This window comes from Artemia sp. Qi Xiang Cuo, chromosome 5 (genome assembly GCF_049724085.1).
Source record: "Artemia sp. Qi Xiang Cuo chromosome 5, ASM4972408v1, whole genome shotgun sequence".
NCBI lineage: Eukaryota > Metazoa > Arthropoda > Branchiopoda > Anostraca > Artemiidae > Artemia > Artemia sp. Qi Xiang Cuo.
Genome location: NC_142798.1, coordinates 4,799,984 through 4,817,805, shown reverse-complemented (window position 1 = coordinate 4,817,805; position 17,822 = coordinate 4,799,984). Strand labels below are relative to the sequence as shown.

At 37.4% G+C, this 17,822-nt stretch overlaps 1 protein-coding gene across 1 annotated transcript in view; it reads left to right on the top strand.

Moving 5' to 3' along the window:
- LOC148951735 (NFU1 iron-sulfur cluster scaffold homolog, mitochondrial-like) overlaps nucleotides 1–7,266 on the top strand; it is a 42,909-nt gene extending 35,643 nt beyond the window's left edge. Inside the window, exons 6-7 of the mRNA XM_089088688.1 lie at nucleotides 4,142–4,248; nucleotides 7,084–7,266. Coding sequence (XP_088944814.1) covers nucleotides 4,142–4,248; nucleotides 7,084–7,185 — 209 coding nt within the window. The 3' untranslated portion in view covers nucleotides 7,186–7,266. The remainder of the gene's footprint in view (nucleotides 1–4,141; nucleotides 4,249–7,083) is intronic.
- The last annotated feature ends 10,556 nt before the right edge of the window (nucleotides 7,267–17,822 follow it).

Genomic DNA, 17,822 nt, shown 5'->3' with positions numbered 1-17,822 from the left:
ATTTCAGGGGGAAATGTTTACATTTAATTGGTTTGCAGCTTCCTGACATTTTTCAATATAATCACCCGACAACATTAAGTCGAGTTGGTGTGAATATAAATAAATGCTTGGAAAGAAAGAAAAGTTTATGTGATTAAGTCATTTTGTCTCTGGATTAGATATTTGTCGAAACGATCAAAAATGGGGGGGGGGTTAACTCGCTTTGTGGTTGTTAGGTATTTGGTTTTAATTCTTCTAATTTTGGCTTTTATTGAATTTTTTTGTTTAGGTTTTTTCATTGGTTTAATTGATTTGTTTTCTTCACATTGACTTTTCACGTTTGATTTTGGCTTTTTCTTAGTCTTTTTTTGGTATTTTGCTTCAATAAAATTTTTGTTCGCACCGAAGAAGAGAGGCCTTTGTCCTCTTGAAATATTTGCTTTGTGTGTTTTTTTTTAGTATTTTCGTTTGGCCTTAAAAACCCACATTTTTGATCGTTTCTTCTTTATGTTATGGCAGGCCAATGTTGTTTAAGAAATTATCTATGTATTTGTTGCTTCGTATTGTGTTCTTGTGTGCTTTGTAATTTGTTTTGTTTGCGATTTCCCTGTTTTGTATTTTTGTGTATTTGGCCCCTGGGCTTTTGAAATACACTGATCTATATGTCTATCTATTAGCATTTCGTGAAAATTAAAAAAATAAAATTTACAGAATATGATTCATATTACAGAACGTGCATAACTAAAAACACAAATCTTTCATGATGTCGCTTTAATTTTAAATTAGATGTAAAATTTAGACATAAGTTGCAGCGCAAAAACTGTTCGCGGTAGAAGAAAACTAACTATAATTTTGAAATCAGCAACCATAAAACAGCTAAAAAAAATCCAAATAAACTGAAATTATGTTTTAAATTATTCCCCAATGTAGTGTTTCGTAAACTATATTATGTTTATGTATATAGGTTATGTATTATGTATAAACACATATGATTATGCATGAAAACCAGTGGTATTTTTATACTCTTTACCAAGCTTGCACGCATGGGGAGGGGGATTTTTTGGGCATTTATAGATGCTTCTTATTCAAGTTATCAAATAAAACTGTGTCTTTTATTAATAAAATCCCATTCCTGTATACGGACTTGGTCTCTATAGTATAGCCTATTTGATTAATGTATTATATACTATTACATTGGCTATGGTAGAAATGAGCCTTCATTTATTTGTCGTATAGTAAAATTTATAGTAAGATGTAAAATTTAGACATAAGTTGCAGCGCAAAAACTGCTCGCGGTAGAAGAAAACTAACTATAATTTTGAAATCAGCAACCATAAAACAGCTAAAAAATGCAAATAAACTGAAATTATGTTTTAAATTGTTCCCCAATGTAGTGTTTCGTAAACTGTATTCTTTTCACATATGATTATGCATGAAAAGCAGTGGTATTTATATAGTCTTTACCAAGCTTGCACGCATGGGGAGGGGGATTTTTTTGGCATTTATAGATGCTTCTTATTCAAGATATCAAATAAACTGTGTCTTTTATTAATAAGATCCCCATTCCTGTATACAGACTTAGTCTCTATAGTATAGCCTATTTGATTAATGTATTATATAATATTACATTGGCTATGGTAGAAATGAGCCTTCAGTTATTTATCGTATAGTAGTGGTTTTGTATACATTGTAGACATTTGTATACATTTGTTTACATTTTGTATACATGCTTAAAACCAAACAAATTAAATGTTAACATAAACAAAAAAAGAAGAAACAAACGCCCCTTAACAAATATGCTACGATACTTCAGCATAAATCCCTGCCGTAGAGAATGTCGTTCAGTTCTAAGAAAAAAAATCCTTTTTTAGACATAAAGTGATGTGAATGACATAAAGAATGTCATTCAGTTCTACGAAGAAACACGCCCCATAACAAATATGCTACGAAACTTCAACATAAATGCCTGCCGTAAAGAATGTCTTTCAGTACTAAGAAGAAAAAAAAAATATCAGTTACCAAAATCAGTTTCCGAACGTTTATGATATGATATATTTCAATAGTAGAGCCACATTGGTCACAAAAAGGACAACAAAATTAACATAAAAAAATGACAATGCTAATATAATTCTTGCTCGCGAATTCTAACGTTTTGGAAGTTGTATATTTCCGTGTGTATGCAGGGGAGTACGAAAGGGGACTCTTCCTTTTGATTGGTTCAAAGTGTGAATAGAAAAATCGAAAAGTAGTGGTTCAGAACCAAGTTTTTTTTATCCTTACCCCACTCCAAAGTCTCCCCGTCCCTCCTAAAATGTTGGATCTTGGTGAAGCTATCGTTTATTTTGAACTTTTTTTTCTCGTATAAAATGTACAATTTTCAAAGTTGTGCCCCACATCTCTGATACTATCTTCATTGAATCTATCTCTAGTTTGTTATGCAGATAACGCTTTAAATCTCAGCCAAAGAAAGAATGAGATATTTGTCAAACTTCAACAGGAGTATCTTAAACTTGACCTTCGTTTCAATGCTGATAAGTCTGAAATAGGGCTTTTTAATTGGAAAGGTGAGTCACCGTCCTCTATAGTGCTTGGCGATGCCACTGTTAGAGCCGTTGACCACCTCGTTTATCTAGGTATTCCCATTGTTTCATCGATACGCTGCCACCGATCCCTGCTCCTAGACCATCTTGTAGGACGTATATCTGCTTGTTATGCATCGATTGTCGCAGCAAAATTTCGATTCAACCGCCTACTGTTAACTAGCCCTTTTTAATGGTGTAGCCCCCCCCACATCTTGTATATTGCTCTGTTCTGGAAGCTGTTTACTAGAACTGATTGTCTGAAAGTTCGGTCCATTTTCTTTCAGTTCACTAAGCATTTGCTTCGGATACCATCTTGGCATCGGAATTTTTCATTGATTAGAAAATTTAAACTCGCTGACCTTGATCTTGCAATTTCTAAATTAATTGTCAAGCATAACTGAAAACTCAATTCTTCACAGAATGATTGATATCCTGTTATAATTCAATAATGTTTTTGTATGTATGTGTCATGACCATAGTAAGTGCAGTAATATTTAAATTGGATTTTAATTTATGTCTTATTTTTGTAGTTAGTTGTCGTTGCTATGACAAGTGTTAGTGTAGTAATTGGTTCCTTGTGCTTGTGTTTTGTTTTTTGTCTTTTTGTCTTTTTTGTTGTCTTTGTTGTTCTTTGTTTCTTACTCCTCTACTCCGTCTTATCATGTTATGTGAATGGTGGGTGTTCAGTAAATAAATAAAGTTTGGTCATTTTTTAAGCTTAAATTTCCTTTTATAACCCTAGTGTCAGCTTTCATAGACTTCTTGCATATCAATCGAAATCATGGATATAATCGAGTCTGTAAAAAGTCTTTTGTATCCCCCTTGTATCCATGGCTATGGAGCCTTTCGAGGGGGAGTAGTCCTATTGTGATTTTAAAATGTATTAATTGGTGAATAATAAACTCTCTCTGTCTCTCAAATATCAGAAATTTTCATCTAATAGAAAAAAGATGGGCACTTTCAATTAGTTCCTCTCTATCTTTTTAGTAATAAATCAAAGAGAAGTAATATATAACCCCATTTCCAATCCTTCGCATATTTTAAAGTAATAAGGACAGTGAAAATGAAATCAGATCCTTTTAAATCGCTTAACTGGAAACTTACACAACCATATACGTCTTAAATAATTAGAAAAACCCGGGAACTCAGTTTTTAATGAAAAAACTTCTATATGCAGTTTTAACGCTTAGCGGGGGCTAATTTTGAAAATAAAGAACGTGTGTAAAAAAAAAATCAGCAGAAAATGAGCCAAAAAAAATATCATCATGGAGCTCTAGAAAGTGTAACTTCCCTGCTTGCTGTAGGAAAAGACAAACACTGCCAGTAATTGCCACTAAACTGGGTAAAGAACAGTGATTGGACGAGTAAAATTATGTAAGAATATTCCCAAAGAGGAATTGAAAAGGAATGTAAGTATCATTGAAGGCCTAAAAATCAAATCTATGCATAAAGATGTTTATCATTAAAATAATTGTTTATTTTAAACGTTCATTATAATTGCTCTAAGTTTTTTATGGAAGAGGGGGGGGGGTATATCTCACATCACGAGAATTTTATTAAGATCTATTTATTCATTTCAGATGGTGTTGTGAAGTTGAAGTTGCAAGGATCCTGTACGTCTTGTCCGTCATCAATTGTTACTTTGAAAAACGGTGTCCAAAACATGCTTCAATTCTACATACCTGAGGTAATTTTATATACACTTCAGTTCTATATGCTTGAGGTATCTGTCAGATACCTCAGTCTCTCTCGTCGATCGTGCCCTAAACATTCTGATTCTAAACGTTTTAACCGTTGAACGTTCTAAACGTTGAATAAGATACCTCAGTCTCTCTCGTCGATCGTGCCCTAAAAATTCTGGTTCTAAACGTTTAAATAAAAACGTTCTAAACGTTTTAAACGTTAGAAACCTCTAAACGTTCTGACTCCCACGTCACAGCAGAACTAAACTTTATCAGGGACATAATTTTTGAAAATGGGTATCCTATTTTATTTATTAATAATATAATTAGCCATAGACCGAAAAGAGACTCCCGTAAAGTCAATGGGATTATACCATGTGAGATTCCCGACAAGCCCTCAAACATAATTTACCTCCCTTACATCCCAAAAATCACTGCAAATCTTAAAAAAGTTTGCTCACAAAATAATCTATATGTAGTATTTACCAATAATTTCAAAATCATAAATTTCCTAAATTCTGGTAAAGATAAAACCCCAGTTACTCGCCAAAGAGGGGCATGCGATTGTGGTAAATACTATGTTGGTAGAGCTCACCAGAATTTAGAGAAACGCATACAACAGCATAAAGATGATATTGCCAAAGTTCTAAGTTCTAATATGGCTACTGTTTCTTTAGATTCTGGTTTGAGCAATCATCTCTTTGGAAATCCTAGCCACAATATAACTTTTGAAGAATCTGCCCTTATTAGCAATGACCAAGGCATAAAACAGGTAGTTCGAGAAGCAACTGAAATCAGGCTTAAAATTAATAATAATATTTCATTAAATAGGGACTTGGGAATATACATTAAATGCTCTATACACAAATTTAATTAAAAATGATCTTAAAAAATATTTTTAAAAACCATTAGACATTAACACAGAATCGGTCATAAAAAGACCTTTGAGGTTTGCTGCCAAAAAGGCTGGATTAGCAATAAGTACGTGTTTTTAAATTATTTTTCTTTCATCTCAATGAATCGCCTTGTTTTACCTCACTTTTTATCAGTCCTTGTTGAACTTCGCTGAAGCAATGATGCTGGGACTGTTTTGAAAAATCTTGCTTTTTAGTTTTATTGGTCGCATATTATTGTGAGTTTTTCTTCTTTTATATGTTTTTGTCTTGCTAAGGACGGCCCTTGGACATAGGGCCAAAATATTCATTCAAATTATCTTCTCTGTCTTACGAACAGAATTCCTAAATGTTCTTCTTGTTTTTGTTGTTTATCAGTCAGTACCTAAGACTATCCTGATACAATTCTTCTGGAAAACATTTAACGAATTTTTCTGAGCCTTTCGAAACCCTCTCATTTCAAAAATATCGCTTCTAATATCGTGATCTTTGTACTCAAGCTTATCTCCCTGGGTACTGGTTAAGAAAGCGGTAAAAACGCGATAAATGAAGTTTCGTTAATGCTAATGAAATAAAACAAAATAGGATGAAAATATAATAGTTTAGAAGCAAATGTTGGCTATATATTTGCACATTAAGGGGGGGGGGGGTAAAGCATAGCATATATTAAATATTAAACCTAACCTTACCTAGGTACCTTTCCCCCTACTCCCCCCCCCCGAAAAAAAGTTTAAATATTATAAACGCAGTGACAAACCACGGTTTGCCACTGCGAAAGAAACTTCTCTATTGAAAGAAGCCCGTTTGACTAGTTTCTTAAGCATCTTCCCTATATAATATATCACGTGTTTACCGCTTTCTTAACCAGTACCTCTTCTTGTTTGTCCCATTTTCTTTTTCAGCTGTGAAAGAGCACCATGGACCTTTACTAGGTTACTTTTTACATCTTCACTTTATCTACCATCTTTAACACTAATGCCACCAGATATGTGGGGATATCTACTTGATTAATTTTCTCTTCATTTAATATCACCTCTTTACCCTCATTCATTCCTAGTCTAAGTGACTTAGTCTTCTCAACAGTGATTTTCATACCCATTCTTGCATTCTTAAAACCTTGCCTAGAAAATGGAAGGAAGTCAAACGAAAATTATAGTAAATGAACAGTGTTGACCACCCTTTATTAAATCAAAAATAAGGTCTTGCAAATGATTGCAGCAATCAAAACATTTTTTCGATGGTACCTCGCCATACACAACAAAAAACGTTACATCAGATGCAGGGATAGGCTCCAATGATTTTTGGAACAAAATATTGTTAATAAGTGTTTGTTGGAGGGGGTCAGGCCTTGGAGGGAGACCTCTCTTTCTTTTTACTTTCTTTTACCATCAAGGGAGGGCTAGAGGTTACCTCTCATGAAATTTGTACTAAAGAAAACTAGGCGTAGATTTATTTAAAAAAACACTTTTAGCTAAAAAAAACTACATAACATCTCAGCCAATGCACAAATCGAAACCTAGTTTATGGAAATGTAAAATGCTGAAGAATATCGTGTTTCAGCTTTCTAATGTGTACTTCTTCTCAGCTAATCTTTGATAGGTCAATACGCATGTCTGTTTGTTTTGATCTATTATGATGCCCCTCGCACTTACCTGCAAAGATGATCTTTGACGTTGACCCTGTCAAAGCCGGTTGGAAGTCACCTCGCGGCCGACCAAAGAAGCGATGGTCTGGCAGGTTACTCAAGCTCCTAGCAATAGCAAAAATTAGACCGAGCAAAGCGTAAACCATTGCAATGGAACGAAGCGGATGGAGAAAGCAGGCACCACTCTATGTCGAATAGCACCTAAGTCAGCTCCCCGGCAGGAGACCTAAGTCAAGTAAGTAAGTCATGATGCCTTTATTCTTTCCTGTATTTTAAAACTAAATCCGCCGAATTTTTTCCAGGTTGTGTCCGTTGAACAAGTTCAAGAGCCCGAAGATGATTTGATGCAGAAAGAATTTGAAAAAACTGAAAATCAACTAGGAACTAAGGAAACCGCTGGCTGATTTATTATTTTATATAAGAAATTAAATCTTGTTTTTGTTTTCAGTAAAAATGATATGTAAATAGACTACTTAACGAAATGATTTTTTTTGTTTCATGACTTAGTATCGAACAAAAAAAAAACGGGGTAAAAATGGGAAACTAACTAATTAACTTATTACTAACTAATTTTCTTCTGTTTAATCAATTAATCAATAAGTCAATTTATTTAAAAGAAATAGAGGAAAAATTACAATACTTTAGACCCCCACAAAGGATCTTTGGCTTGTGAGAGTGGTAGACTAAACATAACATTAAATAATAGCACTAAAATGAAACAGAAGGACAAGAATAAAAAAGAAAAAAAAATTAAACAACGACAACAAAAAATACCATGCCAATCAAAATAAATGATTTGAAAAAATTGAAAAGGAAAGATAGAGGGAAAAGAGAAGGGAAAAGAGAACTAAATCTCTAGGCATAAGAGGGGGTTTGTTAGCTTTTTTTAAATTGCCCGTAAGAATAAGTAAAAAAAGCTATAAGAGATGGTGACGAAAAAATTATTATGGTTATGTTAATTACTATTATTAATTGTCACTACTGTAATTTCTGGTCCTTTTAGTCTAGCTTGCGAGATACACTAGCGTCATTCATATTAAACTTGGTCATGGAAATCCTGGGAATCTGCCAGAAAAACAATGCACCATAATCGCTAGGAATCATGCCAATAAAGAAGAAATATTAGAACACCTGGAATCTTGGGCAGGTTGCCAGGGTGTGAATCTTGCTAGCTGAGCGCTAAAAACAGGGATGATAAGATTTTAGAGGGTTGCCGTAGAAATTCAATGATAATTTCCCTATTACTACATTTTAAGGTATCTCGACCAATACCGTTTTTTAACCTCCTTTATCGCCTAGCTGAAGTCTCGATCCCGTCTCCGAAATGAGTAGGTACTGACCAAACTCCCCCGCAGTGCGCTGGATGGGTGGGAAGAAGAATTTCTCGAAATAGAATTTTCCCGCCTTTGCGTGTTTTATATTTTTGCTGAAAAATGTGCTCTGGGGGTGTCGGGCTGAGACACTTCCTCGGAGGTGACCAGCGAGCAGGTCGGTACCTTAGTGGACGGGTGCAGGATAACAGTAAATAAACACTTGAAAACTACCGCTTTTTGTAACGAAAAAATTATAAATATAACAGTGTTGAGCTGGCGAGCGAAAAAACTGGTTCCCCTCCCCCACAGATGGCTCATCTCCTCCCCTGGAGTACCCCCTCGTCTTTCCTTAAATTACGTATGTTATTGTTTATATTTTTTATCCTTTTATAAGCCACAATAATGCATAAAAATTGCATCTATTATCAAGGCGCCCTCTGAAAATGAATGCTAGGTATAGGGTGGAATCTATTGTTAGGATAATGTGAAATATCCATAAGTTTAACTCAAAGAAATGGATATTTTTGTTAAAAGTCTTTCAATAATACCTCTTTATATTGTTTAAATATACCACTAATATTAGGTCATACGGGGGGGGGGGGGGTCTGTTGACATAGGGGTGAAATACCATGGCGGTGTGGAGTGTTTTATGGGGCTTCATGATAGGCTTGGGTTGCAAAAACTTGAATCACGGGATTTAAAAGCATAATTTTTATTAGGAAATGCCCGAAAGATGTCAGGAGGGTGTTTAGTATCATCCATAATTTACCAAGGTGGTATGCATTGTCATTGCCTAGTATACTCTAGAGCTTAAAGATAAGGTGGGGGTGTTAAATGAATTTCACTTGAGGGGGGGGGGGCTGAAATCTAACAATACTCAATGAAACGGTACATTTCGTTAAAAGTCCTTCAAAGAAATCTCTTAATATGGTTTAAATGCATCACTAATATCAGTTCGCCCAGGGGGTTGGGTGGGGTGGTGGGAGTGCTGTTGTCAGATGGGTGAAATGCTATGGCGTTATAGAGTATTTTGTGGGGCATCATGATTGGCTTGATTTGCAAGAAACTTGAATCACGGGAATTAAAGACATAATTTTTAATAGGAGATGCCTGAAAAATGTCTTGGTGTAGACGATTTTTTTTCAGGGTTGGGGGGGAGTCATTTAATGTCATTGTGGGGCGAACTACAGGACAAGAGTTAGCTTGGACACATAAAGGGTTATTTCCCACGGATGGTTAATACGTTATAGGTACTCAAAGAAATCGGTATGTCCCTTAAAAGCCATTAACAGGTCCTAAACTTACATCTAATTATTAGCCTTACTTATCCGGTATTGCCTGCTAGAGGGGGGGGGGCGTAGTGACGCGATAGTGTGAAATCTAATAATCCACATAAAGAAACGATTAATTTTTATGTTATTGTTATTAATATCTTGAGAGCAAATGTCTCCTGGGGTGTATCAAATTGGGAGGGTAACGCATCATTCTAACGAATGCCAAGAAATGGGGAATCTTAGCTGTCACGCAATAGGTTATTTTTAGAATATGGTTCCAGATACAAAATACTGGAAATGGCTTCATGGACGACTTGCTTGGGGCGCTGTACCATTGGAAGGGAATGACACTTCGAGTCCTGGTGGGGTCAAGAAGTCTAGAAAAAGAAAAAATATGAAAGGCGTTTTGAGCGAAAAAATGAAACACCGAAAAAAAATGTCTTGAGGCTTTTGGGTGAAAAATGTCAAAATGGTATTATCTGGCAGTGATGGGTTCGCTGTCGATGCGTAAGATGAGCTGACCTTACATAAAGTGTGTACCGCCATTAAATTAACGAAGAAGAAAAAACACTTTGGGGGTTTCTGGCGAAAACAAAGCATGGGAAGACTTGGCAACTGTGTTCCCTTTAATAGAACCGGTAACCGCATTGCGTATGTGTCACGGCTGAAGGGTTAGTGGCCATTTCAAGCAACAACCTGTGCTTGAAACGGGGGTGTGTCATATGACGTCAGAGGGCATGTCATAAAAAAACAAAGGGGCTTGTCATGGGAATTTTGCCAGGGTTGTTGTGACGTGAAAGAGATGTCACAGAAAAACAAAGGGGTGTTTCATAGAAAAACACCTGACCTAACCGAACCATTGAACTCTTGCTAAGGACATTGAACTCTTGCCGAAAATGGGAATTTGGCCAGGGGTGGGAATCATGCCAAGCCTGTCACAGAAACCAGTGAGGGTGTGTCATGGGAATTTTGCCAGGGCTGTCATGGGAATTTTGATCGAGATGTTATGACGTCAGAGGGCTGTAATAGAAATTCACCTGACCTAACCATTGAATTCTTGCCAAGGGTGGGAATTTCGCCTAAAAACAGCTGACCGCATTGTACAGGTGTGTCGCGTGACGTTAGAGGGCATGTTACAGGAATTCTATGGGAAAAGGGAGGGCATGTCACAGAAACCGGGGAGGACATGTCACAGAAACCTCTGAGGCCCCCCTATTGAAAGGGTAGCTGCCCTGTGATTACTTTGCTTTCAATTTCCAATCAAATGAGCCCTGTCTGAAATTTATACGATCGTCCTTTCCATAAGAACCATAAATACCCCCAGGGCATAACTTACAACGCCTGCCCCCGGCCCTGGGAGCTGTGCCGACATCAAAATTTTTGGTTATCTGAACTTTTAACTATTTTAAACAATATAGCAATCTCAAAATCTTTATTTGATGCATTTGTATCATGCAGTCTCTTATTGGAAAATGGGCGTGGGGGGATAGTTGCCCTCCGATCTCTTTTGACTCTTAAAAAGTGAACAAGAACTTTCACTTTCAAAACAAAGTAGCTCTCTCTGAATTCTATACGAGCATCCGTTCCATATAACCATATATGCCCCAGGGCATAAATTACAACTCCTGCCCCCGAGCCCTGGGAGGTTGTGTTGACAGAGGAAATTTTGTTATGTGACCCTTGAACTATTTCTAATAAAATTGCTATCTCAAAATTTTCATTTGCTGCATTTTATGGAAAATGGGGGCTGGGGGGGGGGGGGGCTAGCTGCCCTCAGATCACTTTTAATTCTTAAAAAGTGAACTACAACTTTCAATTTCCAATCAAACGAGCCCTCTTTGAAATTTATACGAGTATCCCTTCCATAAGTACCATATATGCCCCCAGGGCATAACTTACAACGCCTGCCCCCATGCCCTTGGGGGCTATGTCGACTTCGAAATTTTTGTTATCTGACAAAAAGAGATCAGGGGGCTAGTCGCCCTCTGACCTCTTTTGACTCTTTAAAAGTGAACAAGAACTTTCACTTTCCAAACAAAGTAGCTCTCTCTGAATTCGTATACGAGCATCCGTTCCATATAACCATATATGCCCCAGGGCATAAATTAAAACTCCTGCCCCCGGGCCCTGGGAGGTTGTGTTGACAGAGGAAATTTTTTTATGTGACCCTTGAACTATTTTTAATAAAATTGCTATCTCAAAATTTTCATTTGCTGCATTTTATGGAAAATGAGGGTTGGGGGGGGGGGGCCCAGGCTAGCTTCCCTCCTACTTTTGACTCGTAAAAAGGGAACTAGAACTTTCATTTTTCCAATGAAATGAGCCATCTCTGAAGTTTATACGAGCATCCCTTCCATAAGAACCTTATATGCCCCAAGGGCATAACGTACAATTTAGGATTCTTTGTCCGAGAGGGCGAGGGTTTGAATCCTAGTGTATCCAAGTTAGTTGCCCTCCGATCTCTTTTGTCTCTGAAAAAGTGAACTAGAACATTTAATTTCCAATCAAATGAGCCCTCTCTGAAGTTTACACGAACATCCCTTCTATAAGAACCATATTTACTCCCAGGGTATAACTTAAACTGGCCCTGGGGGGTTTTTTCAACCCCGGAGTTTTTGTTATGTGATCTTTGAACTATTTTTAACAAAATGGCTACCTCAAAATTGTTATCGCATATATTTGGGGGATAAAGGGGCGTGGGGGGCTAGCTACCCTCCAATCACTTTTGATCCTTAAAAAGTAAACTAGAAATTTCGATTTCCAATCAAATGAGCCCTCTCTAAAGTTTATACGAGCATCCCTTCCATAAGTTCCTCCTCGGGGCATAACTTACAAGGCCTGCCCCAGGGCCCTGGGTGGTTGTGTCGACATTGGAGTTTTGTTATCTGACCTTTCAACTACTTTTAACAAAATTTCTATTTCAAAATTTTTATCTAATGCATTGGGGGAAAAGGGCTGGGGGGGGGGTAGTTGCTCTCCGATCTTTTTGGTTCTGAAAAAGGGAACTAAAACTTATAATTTCCAATCAAATGAGCCCTTTCTGAAGTTTATACAAGCATCCCTTCTATAAGAACCATATTTGCCCCCAGGGCATAACTTACAACGCCTACCCCCGACCCTGGGGGGGGGGTTGTGTTAACCCTGGAGTTTTCGTTATATGATCTTTGAACTATTTTTAACAAAATAGCTACCTTAAAGTTTTTGTCGAATGTATTTGGGGGGGGCATGAAGGGGAGGAGATAGTTGCCCTCCGATCACTTTTGACTCTTTAAAGAGGCACTAGAACTCACGATTTGCAATAGAATGAGCCCCCTTTGAAGTTTATACGAAGACCCATTCCATATGAAGTGGCTCTGGAAGAAACAACAACAAATAAATAAATAAATAATCAAACCTAGGAGCCATGTGGCCTTTACTATAGGCGACTATAGCGTTGACTCTGATTTCTGGTCGTTTTGAGTTTGAGTTATTATAGGTTTCTATGTCTTCTGATTTTAAGTTTAATATTGCCTTTACTTTTCTTTGGAAAACTACTTTTTGGAAAGTTTTTTTTAATTAATTTCTGTTCGTTTTTGATTGCCAAAGTTTCAAGTTTTTCAAAATTCCGTTTCAAAATAATCTTTTATTCCAAAATGCATTAACAGCTTTGGCAAGAACTAATAGAATTAAACTGAATTTTCGTCATATAATGATATTAATTGCTGAAAGCTCACCAGCTCAAGATTTCGTTTCACTCAGGGCCGGATTTGAAGCTTTGACGCTTCTAGGCCCAAACCCTTTTGCCCCTCCGTTTTTGCAAGATTTTTGATGATATCCCAAAAACTTCGGGGATAATGAAAACCGCAGGGCTAAGTGGACCTATTGGTGAATCCGGGCCTTATTTCACAGCAATTCTCGTTTTACTTTCAATGTCGTAATAAGATCACACGAAAATATTCGCAATATAATTCATTCTAGTAAAGCGCCAAATCAAACAGTTCGTGGTAACGAACTGTAAGTAAGGAATGACCCGGCTCAATAGTAACCAAAATTCTAAAAAAAAAAGGATTTGGATGCCAATAGATACATCAAAAGAATCGAATTTTAATGCTGATTTCAAATATATAAGTTTCATCAAGCTTAGTCCTACCCATCAAAAGTTACGTGCCTGAGACAATTTGGCTGATTTTCGAAAAAAGGGGAAAAGACCCCCCTAAAAGCTATTGAACCTTAATGAAAATCACACCATCAGATTCAGCATATCACAGAACCCTACTGGAGAGGTTTCAAGCTCCTATCTCCAAAAATGTGGAATTTTGTATTTTTTGCCAGGAGAAAGATCACGGATGCGTGTTAAGTTGTTTTTTTGTTTTTGTTTTTCTTTGTCCCAGGGGTGATCGTATCGACCCAGTGGTCCTAGAATATCGTGGTAGGACTTATTAGAATGGGAATGAAAAGTTCTAGTGCCCTTTTTAGGTGATAAAAAAATGATGGACAACTAGGCCCCCTCCCACGCTGATTTTTTTCCAGTCACCCGATCAAAATTTTGAGATAGCCATTTTGTTCATCATGGTCGAAAATATGATAACTATGTCTTTTAGGATGACTTAATCCCCCAAAGTTCCCGGGGGGAGGGCTGAAAGTTATGAACTTTACCCAATGTTAACATATAATATTGGTTATTGGGAAGTATACAGACGTTTTCAGGGGGATTTTTTCTGGTAGTGGGGGGGGGGATGGGTCAGGGTTTATGTGGGAGGATCTTTACATGGAGGAAGTTTTCATGTGGGAAGAGACATTGCTTTGAAGGGTGCGCCGGATTTCCCAGCATTATTTAAAAAAAAGATCAGAAATTAAAAAAAAGTTTTCAACTGAAAGTAAGGAGCAACATCAAAACTGGAAACGAACAGAAAATATTACGTATATGATTGAGATCGCCCCCTAGTCAATACCTCACTCTTTAAGCCAAAGATTTTTTGGTACTTTCATAAGAGCTATTTATTCTAATTAACGGCCTTTGTGATTAAGGGGTCATTTCTAAAGAATTTGAACAAAATTCGAATTTTAGCTTAAAGAGCGAGGTATTGACTAGGGGGACGAACCCCCTAAAATACGTATTGAAAATATATGAATATAGAAGTTCGTTATGTAAGTTAATTCGTAAGTTACGTATATTTATTACTAATAAAAACGTTCGTAAATAAAATTAAACAACGTTCGAGAAAGCCATTTAACTAAATAAAATTAAAATTAATACTCAAATTTTGTTCTAATTCTTCATGTACGGTGAGCCAAAATCAGAACTTGCATTAATTCAAAAATGTTCAAAAATTAAATAAAACAAAACAAGTTTTTTTAACTGAAAGTAAGAAGCGACGTTAAAACCTAAGACGAACAAAAATTATTCCGTATATGAAAGGGGCTGTGCCCCCCCCCTCAAAGCCTCACTCTTTACGCTAAGGTTAGACTCTTTCTCCCAACGCTATTTTTTAAAACAATAAAACTTTAGCGTAAAGAGCGATCCGTTGAGGAGGGGACAGCCCATTTTCATATAAGGAATAAGTTATGTTCGTTTTAAGTTTTAACGTCGCTCCTTACTTTCAGTTAAAAAAAAACTTGTTTTTGTATTTAATGTTTGAACGTTTTTGAATTAATACAGGTTTTGATTTTGGCTCACTGTACATGAATATACGCAGTAGGCCTTATGCTTTTACCCTTCATGGAACGGATGCTCGTATATAATTCAGAGAGAGCTACTGTGTTTGGAAAATGAAAGTTCTTTTTCACTTTTAAAGAGTCAAAAGAGATCAGAGGGCAACTAGCCCCCCCCCCCACGCCCATTTTACCCAAATGCATCAAATAAAGACTTTGAGATTGCTATTTTGTTTAAAATAGTTAAAAGTTCAGATAACAAAAACACCGATATCGGCACAGCCCCCAAGGCCCGGGGGCTGGCGTTGTAAGTTATGCCCTGGGGGCATATATGGTTCTTATGGAAGGGACGCTCGTTTTAAATTTCAGAGAGGGCTCATTTGGTTGGAAATTGAAAGATGTAGTTCATCGGAGGATAGCTAGCCCCCACGCCCTTTTATCCCCAAATACATTTGATAAAAATTTTGACGTAGCCATTTTGTTAAAAATTACTCAAAGATTATATAACAAAAACTACGGGGTTGAAAAAAAACCCCAGGGCCAAGGGGCAGGCGATGTAAGTTATGCTCTGAGGGCAAATATGGTTCTTATAAAAGGATGCTCATATAAACTTCAGAAAGAGCTCATTTGATTGGAAATTAAAAGTTCTAGTTCACTTTTTAAGAGTCAAAAGTAATCAGAGGGCAGCTAGCCCCCCCGCCCTTTTTTCCCCAAATGCATCAGATAAAATTTTAGATAGACATTTTGTTAAAAATAGTACAAGTCAGATAACAAAAACGTCGATGTCGACACAGCCCCCAGGGCCCGGGGGCAGGAGTTGTAAGTTATGCGCTTGGGCCATATATGGTTCTTATGGAAAGGACGCTCGTACAAATTTCAGAGAGGGCTCATTTGATTGGAGATTGAAAGTTGTAGCCCACTTCTTAAGAATAAAAAGTGATTGGAGGGCAGCTAGCCCCCCTCCCTCCCAACGCCCGTTTTCCACGAAATGCAGCAAATAAATTTTGAGATAGCCATTTTATTAAAAATAGTTCAAGGGTCCCATAACAATATTTCCTGTGTCAACAACCCCCCAGGGCCCGGGGGCAGACGTTGTAAGTTATGTTCTAGGGCACATATGGTTCTTATGGAATGGATACTCGTATATACTTCAGAGAGAGAGCTGATTTGTTTGGAAGGTGAAAGTCCTTGTTCACTTTTTAAGACTCAAAAGATATCGGAGGGCAAAGAGCCCCCCCACGCCCATTTTCCCCAAATGTATCAAATAAAGATTTTAAGATTGTTTAAAATAGTTAAAAGTTCAGATAAAAAAACTCCTATGTCGACACAGCCCGCAGGGCCCGGGGGCAGGCTTCGTAAGTTAGGCCCTGGGGGCATATATGGTTCTTATAGAAGGGATGCTTGTATAAACTTCAGAAAGGGCTCATTTGATTGGAAATTGAAGGATGTAGTTCACTTTTTAAGAATTTAAAATGATGGAAGAGCAGCTAGCCTCCTCCCCCCCCCAGCGCCAATTTTCTCCAAATGCATCAAATAACGATTTTGAGATTGCTATTTTGTTGAAATTGGTGAAAACGTCAAACAATAAGAATTCGGGTGTCGAAACAGCCCCCCAGGGCCTTGGGGCAGTCGTTGTAGGTAATCTCCTGGAGGCATATATGGTTCTAATGGAAGGGATGCTTGTATAAACTTCAGAAAGGGTTCATTTGGTTGAATATCAAAAGTTCTAGTTCAGTTTTTAAGAGTCAAAAGAGATCCAAGGGTAATAGGCTCCCCAAAGCCTTTTTTCTCCAAACCCATCCCATAAAATTTTGAGATAGCCATTTAAAAAAAAAAAAAAATAGCTCATGTATCAGATAATAAAAACTCCGGTGTCAACACAATCCCTCCAGAGCCCGGGAGCAGGCGATTTGAGTTATGCTCTGGTGCCATATATGTTTATTATGGAAGGATGCTCGTATAAATTTCACAGAAGGCTTAATTGATTGGAAATTTAAAGTTCTAGTTCCCTTTTCCAGAGTCAAAAGAGATCAGAGGGCAACTAACCCTTCCACGCCTTTTTTCCCCAAACCCATCCGATAAAATGTTAAGATGGCCATTTTGTTAAAAATAGTTCAAACATCAGATATTAAACCTCCAGGGTCGACAAGACCCCCTAGGGCCCAGGGACAGGCGTTGTAAGTTATGCCCTGGGGGAATATATGGTTCTTATAGAAGGGATACTCGTATAAACTTCAGAGAGGGCTCATTTGATTGAAAATTTAAAGTTCTAGTTCACTTTTAGAGAGTCAAAAGAGTTCGAAGGGAAATTAGCCCCCCCCCCCCCACGCTATTTTTCCCAAACCGATCCGATAAAAATTTTTAGATATCCAATTTGTTAAAAATAGTTCAAACATCAGATAATAAAAACTCCGAGGTTGACACAAATTCCAGAGCCACGGGTCAAGTGTTTTAAGTTTTGCCCTGGGGTATAAACTTCGGTCGTAAGGTCGTATAAAATTCAGAACTGGCTCATTTGATTTGAAATTGAAAGTTCTAGTTACCTTTTTATGAGTCAAAAGGTATCGGAGGCGTCTCCCCCCCCCCCCCCTCCACACACCCACACATCCTTTTTCCCCTAATACATCCGATCAATTTTTAGATTGCTAGTTTGTTTGAAGTAGTCCAAAGATCAAGTAACAAAAACTTCGGGGTCAACATATCCCCCCCCCCCCCGAGCACGGAGGAAGGGCTGTAATCTATGATGCGGAAGCATATAAGGTTTTTATGGAAGAGGTGGTCGTATAAACTTTGGTGGGGATTCAAATGACACAGCCCCTAGCA